At 34.8% G+C, this 14,375-nt stretch overlaps 1 protein-coding gene across 1 annotated transcript in view; it reads right to left on the bottom strand.

Annotated features, from left to right (window-relative positions):
- Positions 1 to 5,893: 5,893 nt before the first annotated feature.
- LOC121425489 (high-affinity choline transporter 1-like) overlaps positions 5,894 to 14,375 on the bottom strand; it is a 92,828-nt gene continuing 84,346 nt past the window's right edge. Inside the window, exons 10-11 of the mRNA XM_041621558.1 lie at positions 13,848 to 14,065; positions 5,894 to 12,634 (exon numbers count right to left, since the gene is read on the bottom strand). Coding sequence (XP_041477492.1) covers positions 11,969 to 12,634; positions 13,848 to 14,065 — 884 coding nt within the window. The 3' untranslated portion in view covers positions 5,894 to 11,968. The remainder of the gene's footprint in view (positions 12,635 to 13,847; positions 14,066 to 14,375) is intronic.

Raw genomic sequence — 14,375 nt, forward strand, 5'->3', positions numbered from 1 at the left:
TAGGGTACCGGTCGATATCCGGTGGACATGCAAGTTTATACATTGATTGCAATCAATTGAAAATTTCGGTTGCATATTTACACATGGTAGATAAATTTTAAGTATGGAAAATGAATTTGATTTTTTTTGTTTCAAAACGTGGCATCGATTTAGTGCACATTTGTAATTTATTTCAAGAATTGTGATTGGTGTTCGGCATGCATGGTCCCGTGCATGGTTTTCGGACCAAAAACCGGGGGCAAAAACTAGCGTACTATTAACTTTGACTTTATCTTTTGGCCTTCGTGGGTCATATGCAAGCGGGCTTGTGACACTTCGACCAATGGATCCTTTAATCAATTTAGGATAGAAAAGGAGAAGAAGAAGAAGATTTTATTCAAGAAAAGAGAAGATGAAGAAGAAAAAGAAGAAAGAAGAAGATGTACGTGCAATGATTGCAAATATTTGCAAATTTACACATGGTAGATCAGTTATAAGCCAGTATAGGAATGGCATTTGGAATTTTGAACTTTTGTTTCAAACAGCTGCAGCAGCATAGTGCACATAATTATGTAATTAAATCTAATTGGTTTTCGGACCCCCAAAATAACTTGGACTTTATTTCTTGGCCTTGGGCCATGCAAGCGGGCTTGTGACACTCCTACCGGAATATGGGATCCTTTTCAGAAGAAAACGGGTGAAGGAGACCGAATGGAAAGGAGGAGAAGAAGAAAACATATCCACCATCATTCATGGGTGTCGATCCGGGAGGGGGATATAGGGCCTATCCCCAAATTATCAGGTGGGGGACACAAATCACCCCCCCCCCCCGTGAGGGCATAAAAAAGTAGCCTATATTTAAAAAAACAATCGATAAATTTATTAAATACATAAAATCAATAAAAATTGACAACAATGCAGAAATAAAAAAAATAAAGATTAAGAAAAACAAACTCGTTCCCCAAATCAGTTGATCGGCTAAGTTTTTTTTAATGTTTTAAAACATGCAGTTAACGCACGGTCCATCTGTTGATGATAAGTGAACTTGCCAATCATAGGGTAATTCCATGAGCCATCATGGTTAAACTGTTCATCTGTTCATTAAGCTATGATTAGGCCCTCTCTCATTTCGATGGTGCAAAGCAACATTAATTTTGCAGAAGTTACACGGGTTGGAATAGTTTCATCATTCATGAATATTGTAATTTTTCAATTGCCTTGTATTTTGTTTGAAACTTTGAATGAACATGCGGATTGAAGGGTACAAAGCAATAATCCAAAGTCAAATTTCAGGCGATCCATCAAAATTTGAACTTACACTATACTGTAAAACTTCTTCCAACAAGTTATAGGCCCTAAATTTCACAAAATAGATTTTTCTATAAACTCTTAAATAGTTTGAACTTTAGATACTACTTTGTTTTTGCATTGTTAACAAATATTTCAGAATCTGAAACGAGATATAAATATATATATATATATAATATGTATTAATTTATCTGTGACATTTTGACCCGTACACTGAACTGTATTTTCATGGTTTTTTTACCTTAGGATCAATAAATCTGTTCTTATTGGTTGTTTAGGCGTGACTATGCTATCCAATGGTCTATTTTCATTTTCATGTCAATGTTTTGAGTTATTCTGTTTTTTTTTAAATAAAATAGGCCTGCCTAAAACTTCAAACTATGTGTGATACGATGTTTTATTTGGTATAATTTTAAAGTGAAAGTGGACTAAAACATTATGGCCTGGAAGGTGATTTATGCTCTAAAATGCGATTTTCGCATGTCAATTTTTTTTTAAGTCCCTACCGTGGGCAAAACCCTCCCCCGCTCGGTCGCTTCGCTCTCCCTGGCTTGCCGAGACTCAGACGCCATTCACACCAATCATCACAAGAAATCGACACCTTTGTCTACCATATACCGTGTGATTGAAAAACTTAAGCCTCACAACAGTGGCGTATATACCTAGGATTTTCCAAAGGGGGAAAAAATTATACAATAATAAAAATAAGGTCTTCAACCTCAAGTAAAGGACACTTTGCACAATTGATAAGCAAAAAAAAGGTCAAGTTCAAATAAGGGGGGCACTTGTGGCTCGTCAGGGGGGGGGTCAGGGAAACGTCCCTTGCATGAGTTGTGACTCGTCAGGGGAGGAAGTCTGCCCCTCCTGCCCCCCCCCCTTATGTACGCTAGTGCCTCACAAATCCCCAATTTAAGGGAAAATATTTAATGAACATTTATACTACCTCAAAGAGTATTTTCTCCCAAATAATTTGAAACAATAATTATATAATTGTGGTCTTCACACTTGGATAATTATGGGTATTCTTTGCAGTTATATAAATTTTGACTCGCGCCAAAGTATAAGGGACTTCCTTAATGAACCCAGATAACAATGATGTCATATAGGCTGCATTAAAATTCATAACAATTTCAATAATTAACATTAGAATTGTTTAATAGACACTTCTAAGTATAAATTGTCAAGTTAATTTCGTTGAAAATGGGTTTGTGAATATGTTCACTAACTCATGCAGGATCGTTGGCATCTGGATTTATTCATTGAGGTCATGCCTTCATTATATAATAGGCCCTACTTTGGTGCAGTCCAAAAACCTCCTGGTTATCCAAGTGTTAACTCATAATATGGCATCAGATTATTTAGGAGAAAATACTCTTTTAGGGCATAATCATGAGTTCATGACATGGTTTGTGAGGTGTCAAGTTTTTTTTCTTCTGTTTATTTATTCATTTTTATTAGTCAGCTAGCGGTAGTCCCGGTTGCAGTATATGGAATAAGAAAGAAAGACCCCCCCAAAAAAAAAAAATAGAAGAAAAAAAAAGAGTACAACCTAAAGAAAATCGGAGTTTGGTGAAGCCATTTTTGGCGACACTATCATGGGCTAGTTTGCACTATGGCGCGAAACGGCACCAACTGCGCCGGCCGAGTGGAATCCTAGCATTATGGTTGTAATGTATTAAAAGAAAGTGAAACTTCAAGATGGATTTGGAGTGTGCCAATGAAAACAGATAATTTTGAAATAGAAAGAAAAATATTGATAAAGAACGCGGAACTTGTTTAGAGATAAGTGTACCTTTTTGTGCATTTATATAAAATGGAAACTATGGAATTAGCCTAAAGTTGTTCATTGTAACTTTATCGTGGCCGCAGAACTGTTTATTTTTTTTAAACAGCTGCTCACGTGATACTTCTCCAGAACAACGTGTATGCTTTTTGGAAAAGTACATCTTTAAGGTTTAAATGCATCTTCACAAAGAAATCTATAGGCCTATAATAAAATATGAGCAATAATGGTTCGAGTGAAATTGATTCATTCAAGATTCAAGATAATTTATTGTCATGTATAAGAATACACAAAATTCGCTTTCGGGCATAAAGTTTTTTTTTCAATAAATATAATAAAGATACTGACCATGCACGATGTGCATAACTGCACTGTGAAAATTATCGAATTCTTATTTTGATTTGATGTATTTTTTTCTCGATTTGCTGAGATCGACGAGTACAGTCGCTGAACGCAAGTCTCAGTGGTAGTATCGTTATCATTTAAGCTGAGATGGCGCCCTACATCAAATGCTATTGATAATGGGTTGATACTAGTGAGGACATGCAGAGTGATAAAGGGAAGTGGTGAAATATTGGAGGAGAGGAAGAGCCTGACTTATGGGAGGATCACTGAGAGAGAGGGAGGGGGGGGGGGAGATGAGGAGATAGAGAGGGGGAGGGGAGAGGTGGGGAGGGGTATCTCGGTTCGCTACTTTGGGGGGGTCAGAGGGGAGAGAGAAGGGGGTGAAAACCATTCTGAAATTATTATTCTGAAGATTTTTGAACCTGGACGCTTTATAGAACATAGAAAATGTATCATCAATTGCCCTGCATGACACAGATCAACCAAGAAGTCCTGGACTCTGGACAAACGACATATTTGCAACTTTTCCTCAGTGCTGAAACTAGAAACTGCTGTTCTAGTCACCAACATTTGACAAAAACCTGTTAATTGACGGGCATTTTCATCTGCATCGCAGAGTGAAAACTCGCTAAATAACTCAGTAAATACTCTGTAAATCCTCATTTAAGTGATGCTTTCTGATACAAGAAGAGTCTGACAAGCAATCAATCAAAAAGTTACACAGCAAAATAAAAAGGAAAGAAAAAGAATTTTGTTTAAACCTGTCATTCTAACAAGTTGTTTAAACTTGTTTCTAATTGTTCAAACTTTTTAAACAACTCGTTTAAAAATTTCAAAGTTTTTTTTTAAAAAGTTTGAACAATAGTTGTAAGAGTGACGGTCTCAAACAATATGCTTGACATTTTAAAAAGCGTTTTACAGTGCACTCAAAAATCGCAAAGACTGAATTACTGAAATTTAAATAGATTTCTTGTCAATAGAATTTCTATTGAGAATGGAATGTTTCTTGTTAAATCAACAAGTTCTTGTAATTCAAATGAAAACAAATCTATTCATTTTGACAAAAATCTATCTTTTATTTTAAATAGAAATCATTTCAAATGATAAGGTATCTATTTAAATCTGAATAGATTGTTTTTAGAATATATGAACAATTGCAGGCCTAAATGTGATTTATTTACTGTAAAAGGTTAAAAACAAGAAGATTAATACAAATTTCTATTCATTTTTAATGAGTTACCATGAGTTGATTTTTCTGAACTTATTTAAAGATAGATACCAGTTGTGGTAACGATCTCAAAATGACCATTCAAACAGAATCCAATAAAATGACCACCAAAGTGTTTGCATGTATGAATAAAAATATGTACAAAATAACTCAGGAAGAAATTGCATAGTTGCTGAGAAATCAGCAAAAGAAGCACAGAATTCCATCAAATTGTTGGGTATTTTTCGAAGCAATATTAATACACTGCCACAGATATGCTTTTCTGTATTAGTGATCATCAAAATTATCGATTCTGAGCTAGGCTTTCATGATTTTACAAAGACACATGAAATAAGTGTTTGTTTCAACTACTGCCTTATACCATTATAACACTTTTTGCTGGGGTGTCCCAGGATCCATATCCCTGGTCAGTGGGTAAATTGCCAATTTGTCTATTGCTTACTCGCCTATTGGTCTAATGCCATTCCGTCCATCAACATTTCGTCTAACACCCATTTGGACCAATAACCATTTGGTCCGATCATCACTTCGTCTAAAGACCATTTCATTTATGACTATTTTGTCTCACAACCAGTTGGTCTAATATCCATTTCATTTTCATTCATTTTGCACAATCCACACTTGGACCAAAATGGTATATGGACTAAATGGCTATTGGACCAACTGATTATTAGACGAAATGGTGATGGACGAAATGGCAATTAGACCATGTGGATAGTGGAAGAACTGATGGTAGACCAAATAATAGAAGACAAGTTGGCATTTGGACGAATTGGAAATATACCAGTCAGTGCACCCCTAAAACAATAAAATGAAAAAAAAATGAAACATACTCGTTTATTATGGGAATGGAGAACATTTATTCATTTTTGTCAACAGTGACATATAGACTTGTGTTATTGTTATTGTGCAAAGTATCACATAAAAATCACCTTATTCACACGACTGGGGAGAAGCTTCATGACATACCAAATAAAACCTAAAATACACCCAACAAAGCACCTAATTCAGTCTAAAACAAGTACTTCACTCATGGCCTCTGTCAAGATTTTTTGTTGAAAGAAATGAAACAAGTATTTACAAATATAACTATAATTAAATAAAGTATATAAAAGTCACAATTCATATTAAAGGATTGCTCATATAAAGGAGAATTGTCTATTTTTGTTCACTCATTTGTGATCACATGAGAGTTGAAAAAAGGCCTATATTATATTAAAAGTGTGTGTAGACATTTTTTTTTGGGGGGGGGGGGGTGGGGGTGGGGAAGGGGTATTTAGCCAAATGGGAAGTCTTGACTTGCCCATAGGTAGGAAGAGAGGGTGGGGGGGATGGCAGGAATAGGAAAGGGATGAAGAAAGGAAGTGAGAGAGGAAGAAGAGGAAACATTGGAAAATGGATGTATAATAGTCATCATTAATGACTAATATCAATTAAAACTTTTGATCTCAACACAAGAACAATCTCAGAGAATTACCTCAAATTTTCTTGAACGCAGCCTTCCTCAGCGATGTGACCCAATTAGACCTTAGTGATGTAATGATTGATGATTGGGTCATAGATATTTGGAAGCCAATTGTATCGCCCTCCATCCTTGCTGAGAGAAGATTTTTTCTTGTTGAGATCAAAAGTTTAACTTTATTCTCTTCAACTAACAGAGATGAACTTTCATGGTCGTATACACAGGCTACTACAGATGGAATGTACAAAACAATTAAGTATAGTTGATTGCAGCCAGGGGGACGTTGCCACGGAAGTGTTCGGGCTGAATGAATTGTTAATGTGCCAGTCAATAGATAAGTACTAAGAATAGATTCTTCCAATTTAGATCAATATGCAATAGATATTTCATTACCCTGTATCTTTATCATTGCACTTTACTTCAATGTTGATTTAAAAATATTTCAATATGTTGGCAAACATCATTGCATATCAGTTTGTCAAAAGAAACCTCATTTTTAATGATATCAATATTTGAGAAATATGATGTTCCTCATCATTGAAATCTACATCAGCAGGGATCCCACTTATAATTGATCCAAAAGTCTGAAAATATGTTTGAAACAACTCAACCTTTTCTGTTCGAAAAGGGCATCCCTGCATAAGTAATGATAGAATGTGCTTCCATAATACCTAGCTTACAGATGTCTTCGAATATTCAATTTTCACTTTGTTGACAATAAGCCAAGTTACAGAAATCTTTTAAAAATTGCTTTGACTTACTTAATGCCTAATCCTTTTTACAAGGTCAATTTCAAAAAAGTATTTTTCGAGTGATTGGCTAAAAAATTACAATTTAAAGCCCTAAAAAGTCTTCTATCAAAATATGGAGTGCTAATAAAACTAATGAAATATAAGTGAGTAAAATAATAAAAAAAAGAAACCCCTGACAAATACCATTACAACTTTGTTTTGCATGATCGATACCATAAATTGCAATTATAATCCTCAAATTGGCAATAAATCATCTTTCACAATAGTTAACTCATGGAAATTGCCGAACAAAAGCTCTATATACATATTAAATTATTAGAGAGAAAAGTTGACACATAGGAGGGAATACAGCATTTATTGGTAAATTCTTAAATTCCATTTACACGGTACTGGAAATAAAAACAAGCAGAAACAATATTTGTTTTTAAAAAAAGGATAGGAATGATATCATAAATGGTTCATGATTATACCTGCCACGTTTCCCGGAGTAACTTTAAAATGTCACGCAAAATAGCGTCTGATGCAGACAAAGATTTTTATTAAAATAGATTCTCCACAGTACTAAAAACGGAAAATATTAATGTGATGATATACATGATTGCAAAGAATAGGGAAAGATTGCATATAAAGCACATGCTAAAATCACACGATTATTGCCCGTCACAAGGAGTAGGAAAGCGGTTTGACTTTGTCACAAATGTTCATTTCAAACCAATGCATTTACACCTAAAACACAGACATCTTTTTTTTGCATATAAAACATTGCAAAGTCTACACCATCAAACAGTTCCAGGAAAATATAACCATTATACCATTCTGTACAGATTAAATATATCAATATGTTTTTACACATCACATATCTTTTGAAATCTAAAATTCAAAATATACATTCTATGAAGAAACAATACTTTCACCAATTTGACAAAATATAGATATGTCGATTACCTATAACATAATTTACAAATTACTATGATCTCTATGATAAAAATGAGTTTAAAATGGAATTGATTTCTATGGTATATTCATTTGCACTTATTCAAATAACAAAAATGAACTGTTAACAAGATCATTCTACACTAGAATTGGAACCCATTATCTTATCTATTCTAATCTATGAAAAACAATTTATAAGTATGTCACAGGTATTTGATAAATTACAAAAAAAGAAATAAAAATAAATGAATTAAATAATTCTTCAGAATGGATATTCCTTTATGAGATGTGTGGCGTTCCTTGGTTTTCTATCACTAATTTTCACAAAATTCAATTATCATGGATCTGGCACAAAATCTGATTGTCAGAAAAGGAGAAATCAGGTTTTCATATGAATTAATTTGTGACAAAACATTTCATATATTTGTTATTCCATTTTCAATTATTCAAATAACAAAAATGAACTGTTAACAAGATCATTCTACACTAGAATTGGAACCCACTGTCTTATCTATTCTAATCTATAAAAAACAATTTATAAGTATGTCACTGGTATTTGATAAATTACTAAAAAGAAATAAAAATAAATGAATTAAATAATTCTTCAGAATGGATATTTCTTTATGAAATACGTGGCGTTCCTTGGTTTCCTATCACTAATTTTCACAAAATTCAATTATCATGGATCTGTCACAAAATCTGATTGTCAGAATAGGAGTGTTCAGGCTTTCATATGAATTAATTTGTGACAAAACATTTCATATATTTGTTATTCCATTTTCAATTCATAAAAAAAACAAATGAAACAGTTTTACGAATAATAATTAACAATTACAAAATTAAAATGCAAACTGATGTTGCTATGTATATACCTATCAGGGGCTAAAACCATCCTAAATGTTAGATCTTGGACATCTCCATTTCAGAACAGATATTTCTTACGAATTGGTCCAGTTCAAGGTACCTAGCTCATTAAAAGCTAAACGATTCCGCTATAACACATGTTCTCCATGGACTCCAGTCTCCAACAGGTTTATGAATGTATGGGACTAGTGTTGGATCCTGGATTTTGAAAATAAAGAGGCGAAATGACAATTTTCTTAGATTTAACTATATCAGAATGTGTATGTTTCAATGGACCTGAGTCCCTTGACTTTTGTCATAAACCTCTAACTTTGTGAATAACGTGTGACGTAACTATTGGGGAGCTGGTACCTCTGAATGTTTTATTTTTTCATGGCGCATAGATACAAATGCATCATCATCATAATCATAATCTAGATATTTGGTACATAAAACGAATCACATTGGTCTGCTCCTTAGCTTTTAAAGAAAGCTTGGTCCCAGAATTAAGAGGAATCAATACAATTCAACATTTGAGGGGCAAAACTGCAGATAAATAGATAATAAAAGAAAAGAAACCGTAGCAGGTTTTAGTTTATCATGTACATGTACGGTATACATGTGCATATGGCAATAGTCATAGACACGACTCACAAAGGATGAAATACAATATCAAAACAGGAATTATTCCACATTAATACATACTTGGATTGTTTAACAAAGCTGAGATAATAAAAAAATATGGCATTCATGGAGTACAAATAAAAAAAAGCCCACATTATCTTTTCTGAGATGTTCCGTTCAAATGAAATGTCTAAATGACAAAGCAACAATGAAAGCACAACCAAAATATAACGTTTATAGGAACACTTGCTTCGGACCTCTATCTATAATTTCTCTGTACATTAGATTGCAAACTCTCATTGATATATGTATAAATATTTATACACACACACAAAAATACATTTAGTACATATCATTTTAGGGGTGGTTTCCACGAAACTTGCGATTGATTGCAAGTCAATCATAGGTCCTTAATTATTCATTTCTTGTACTCAATCGCAAAATGCGAATTTACAATGGATTACTAGTCTGCCTCATGCAACTGAGTATAAACTGATTTCTACAGTTAAAAATTCATCCATTAATGGCACATTTACTATAGAAATCTGTAATCGATTGAAAATAAGTTTCTTGAAACACCCCCGTATAGGATTCTCGACGGAATCATTTACTGTGCATAATTCATCTCACATTGAACAAAAATGAACATGCATAAATGACACTGGCGAAGATCATTCAAATAGGGGACACCACGGAAGCGCCCCCAAATTTAGGCTACTTGCATATATCTCCAATGTCCAACAAACATGATTATTAAGTCTTTGGTTCCTAATGATATCCAATATTACCATTATCTGCCCCCACATTCTTAAAGAAACATTGCAGGTCTAGTGAATTACTTGAAGCAACATTGTAGGCCATGTGAATGACAGAAATCTATTTCTCTAGACAATACAATTCTTATGCTTTGAATAGTTTATCTAGTAATTCTTGATTAACCGTTGCCAATTTAGGGAAGGCAAATTGATTAAAATGATAACAAAGATACCTAAGAAATCCCATTACTTCATAAATTATGTAATCTTGTTTTACGCCACTCTACATGAAAGAAGGAGAGTAATAAACAAAAACAAACCCCCTGCAGAAATAATTGCAATTAAACGCAACTTGATGTTTTAACCAATCTGAATATAAAAATTCAAACTTTGCAAAAAAAAATGTCTTGTTAAAGTTTTCTTTAGACAAAACCCTAGTACAATGAGCGCCCAAAATGCAAATGAACCAAATAAAACGGTTCACTCTTTATATTTTTTCTGAAAGAAAGGAATGCTTTCTTGGGAATGTATTGTTTGAACCACATCAGCATCAACTGGAGCAGTCATAAACCTTAAAAACATATTAATAAATAATGACAGAGAGGGTGCTCAAATGATGTATGACTGCTTGTAAGTTATACACTAACAGTATGGAAATGCTATTAGTTACTGAGTCATAGGAATGTTGGCAGATTAAGGTATCAGTATAAAAAAAACATTATCGATTGAGGATGGGAAGTTCACTAACTGCTAAAATAAAATCTATAGGGGATTCATAATCAAATATATAAGATTCAAGGATTGGATTTAAAAAAATTCTCAAAGTTCTACACTATGAAAGTGAGATAACACTCTACACCAATCGCATTTGTTTGTAAGAAATGATTTTAGTTGTTAGTGAATAGTGCTACAATCTATGATAATTGAGATAGGGTCAATTTTACTGGCCATGAGCTTCTTAAAATAGATTTCAGTTGTTAGTGAATCATTATGTAGTGGTCCATGTCAGACTTGTAAAGCGCTTTAGCTTGTATTCTGCATGCTGGATTACTGCAGTAATCAAAAAAATAAATGGTCCGTATTCTGAACTCGAGCTTAACTTAGACCATGGTCTAACTCTGTGCTAAAATTATTGGAAGCCAAACATGTCAACATTTGTTCACATGGTATGTTCCTTATGTTTACTGTGCTCTTTCCTAATTCTTTCATAGTGAAAAAAATATCTTATTTGTCCTTCCCAGACAGTTAAGAATGATATAACAGTCAAAAGAGCTGATATTATGAACCTCTACTGTTAGAGATTTATGTCACAATAGGCCCTCCATAGTTAAACCACAACTTCAGACCTGATTTTGAATTGAACCCGACTTCAGAATAATGGCCAATTGAATACATGCATTTCCTATGCTAGTAAGTGGTGCAACGATTATCGATGACCGCCAAGCACATTTTGAATTGATTCCTAAACACGAATGTTTAATAAAAAAAGCTAATTCATACAAAGTGAGATAGAGAAAAAAAAAACATTCTGCTCAAGGGGACTCTAATTGTGACTTGGACTGAATTCCTTAATAACTGAAGCCAGATTAAGGTAGATTAGTTTTTGATGACTTTTGTTGAAATCACTTTATAAAGATGGCTCTTTTTATATACATGTAAAGGGAAGACAATGTACCCTAAACAACAGGATCAATATTATTTGCATGGCTTCAAGTTTGTAATACGAAAAAGCCTTATTGAAAGTACCAATGCTTAACCTTACAAAATGTTACTGATTCATCTTTGTGACTTTTAGATATATCAATAAGAACTCTCATGCTCTCTCTCTCTCTCTCACACACACACGCGCAAACACACTCTCCCATGTCACCTCTTCAGTTATCTCTCATTCTCACATAAACGCACATAGTACAATTCATCTGCAATTCAATAGACTAAAACCTAGGACTGCTGGTGCTATTCCGGTGAATCCGGCGTCGTCACTGGTGAGTCATCAAGGGCATCCTTAAGAGGCTCTTTGGATATTGATTCTGGAATGATACTGCGGCCAAGATCAAGGAGTTTGTCTCGTTGGAGGATGTCGACGGAACCGGGCTGCACCCCGTCCACGGGGCCGTCCGTTTTTATCGTCTTCAGCTGCAGGTTCTCGCCGTCCACCGCGTCGTACTTCTCGCGGTGGAGCTCCGGAATGTTGACGACGCACTGAAAGACATCGAGGTGCTTCCTAAGTTTGCCCGTGATGAACAGATAGTGTGTTACGTAGGACACGATAAGTAACGTAAAAAAGGACATGGACATTGCGAACGTGCGGAATGGGAACAACTGCCCGTCGTCGCTGTTGTATAGAGGATATTTGATGAAAGGAGGTATTTTGAGGGTGGTGTCACCACCCCCTAACCGTAGCAACAGGGCTACCGCGTACGCAGCCAGAGAACCATAGGTGTTGACTTTGCTGAAGTAGACCACACAAAAGAGTTGAGGGAACAGAATCACATAGACAAAGTCTGAGCACAGGAACCAGAGGGCATATACTGACTTGATGGTCAACCCCATGACAAGAGCAAGAGCAGTTACTACGATGATAGATATCCTCAGAACCCAGAGAAGTTCACGTTCTGTTGCCTGGGGAATGAAAACAATTGAAAAGAATTAATGAATGCTCGCTCAAAATATGCCATCTTAACAGCCCAGGTTATGGAAGCATTTACTCTTCATGTGACAAATTATACATGCAAGGCATTGATGCCATAAACATGAGGTAATTACCGGTAAACAAAAGTCGGGTTCATCAGCTAAATAGCACGTGAGATTTCACTGCAGTATTCATGATCTCCAAATGTATTTTCTAAGCAGAAAATGGAAGATAAGAATGCAAGAAGACCCTGTGCAGGACAGGATTCCATCCATGGACTGCTGTTAAAAGTGTCTCAGAGTACTTTGGTTTAATATTTAGTACATAGATGCTATATTTGGATCATAAACACCTTTGACACCATCACTGAAATCATCAAGTTTTCACTGAAAGTTTCACCATCAAAGAACAAGAACCCCTCTCTGATACCCACACATTACACCTTTAAAAGAAATTATTTCCCAACTTGCATCAAAAGTCATCAAACGTTTTATTCAACACACATGCAATCAAAAATTCTTCACTGATTTGATTTTGATTTTTGATATATTATTTTTTTCCATTTACCCAAACATTCCCTCGGCTGATTTATACCGATCGGTCAGCATGGATTATTTATGTAACTTTAAAATATAACATAATTAACTGGAAGCTTTATGTACATTATTTGTTCGTTGCCATCATGTAACTGTGTGCTCACATTCACTGTACATAACTTTTATGTAATATTTATATTTAGAGGTTGTCTTATTTACTTGAAGTTGTGAACGAAACAAATTTTCAATTTAGATGAATAAAGACGAACTTTGAACTTTTGAAGTCTCATAGCATTACAGTCATCACAAAGACCATCACTATCACTTTGTACTGTAATGAGCCAAAAAAGTTGAGGGAGCCAGACATGGCATATGGAGCAAAATTGATAAAAAGCTGTGAGCGAGCAAAGCAAGCAAGCAAAATTCTTTGTACCTTATCACTACAAAAATTTAATTTGGAGATTCTAGATTTTGACATATTGAAAAGAATAATATCACACATCGACCATTTATATTTTCCTTTTTTTTTCTCCCTTTTTTTTCATTGGTCATTTTTTTTTTTTTGGGGGGGGGGCCATGGCCCTAAGCCCCGCACTATAACCGTTACCATCACCACCACCATCACAACAAACATTATACGATCAATAAATAAATCTGTGAACCTTACCCCTTGCCTAAACACCAGTTTGTACACATTTCTGACGAACATGGAGCTGGCGGACAAAATGGAGGAGTCTGCGGAGGACATGACTGCAGCGGACACGGCACCAAGACCGACGAAGGAGACCCAAGGAGGTGTCAGGTACTGGATGACAAGAGGTAGAATCAACGCTTGGTTCTCCTCAGGTTTCGTTTTGTTGAGGTTTATCCTAGTTTGTGACCAATCTAAAAAAAACATTGATTAAAAAAAATGAATGAAGTGTATTAATGAAAGATAGTCGGGTTTATCATTCAATAGGGTTTTTTTCTCTGGAAAGATTCATCTATAATATACAGAGTAGTAAACTTGTCAATAGGTCAGAGTGTTGGCTCACAGCTAAATGAAGCAGTTCTACATGCAATTGACCCATGTGATAGATTTTTCAATTTGTCCTTGGACACGTGAAAGCTTGCCAGAGACTTGCCAAACATAGCAATTAGTAATGAATGCAAACTGGATTCCAAATATCATTGCCAATTTATTACTTAAAGATTA

This window comes from Lytechinus variegatus, chromosome 12 (genome assembly GCF_018143015.1).
Source record: "Lytechinus variegatus isolate NC3 chromosome 12, Lvar_3.0, whole genome shotgun sequence".
In the NCBI taxonomy this organism is placed as follows: Eukaryota; Metazoa; Echinodermata; class Echinoidea; order Temnopleuroida; family Toxopneustidae; genus Lytechinus; species Lytechinus variegatus.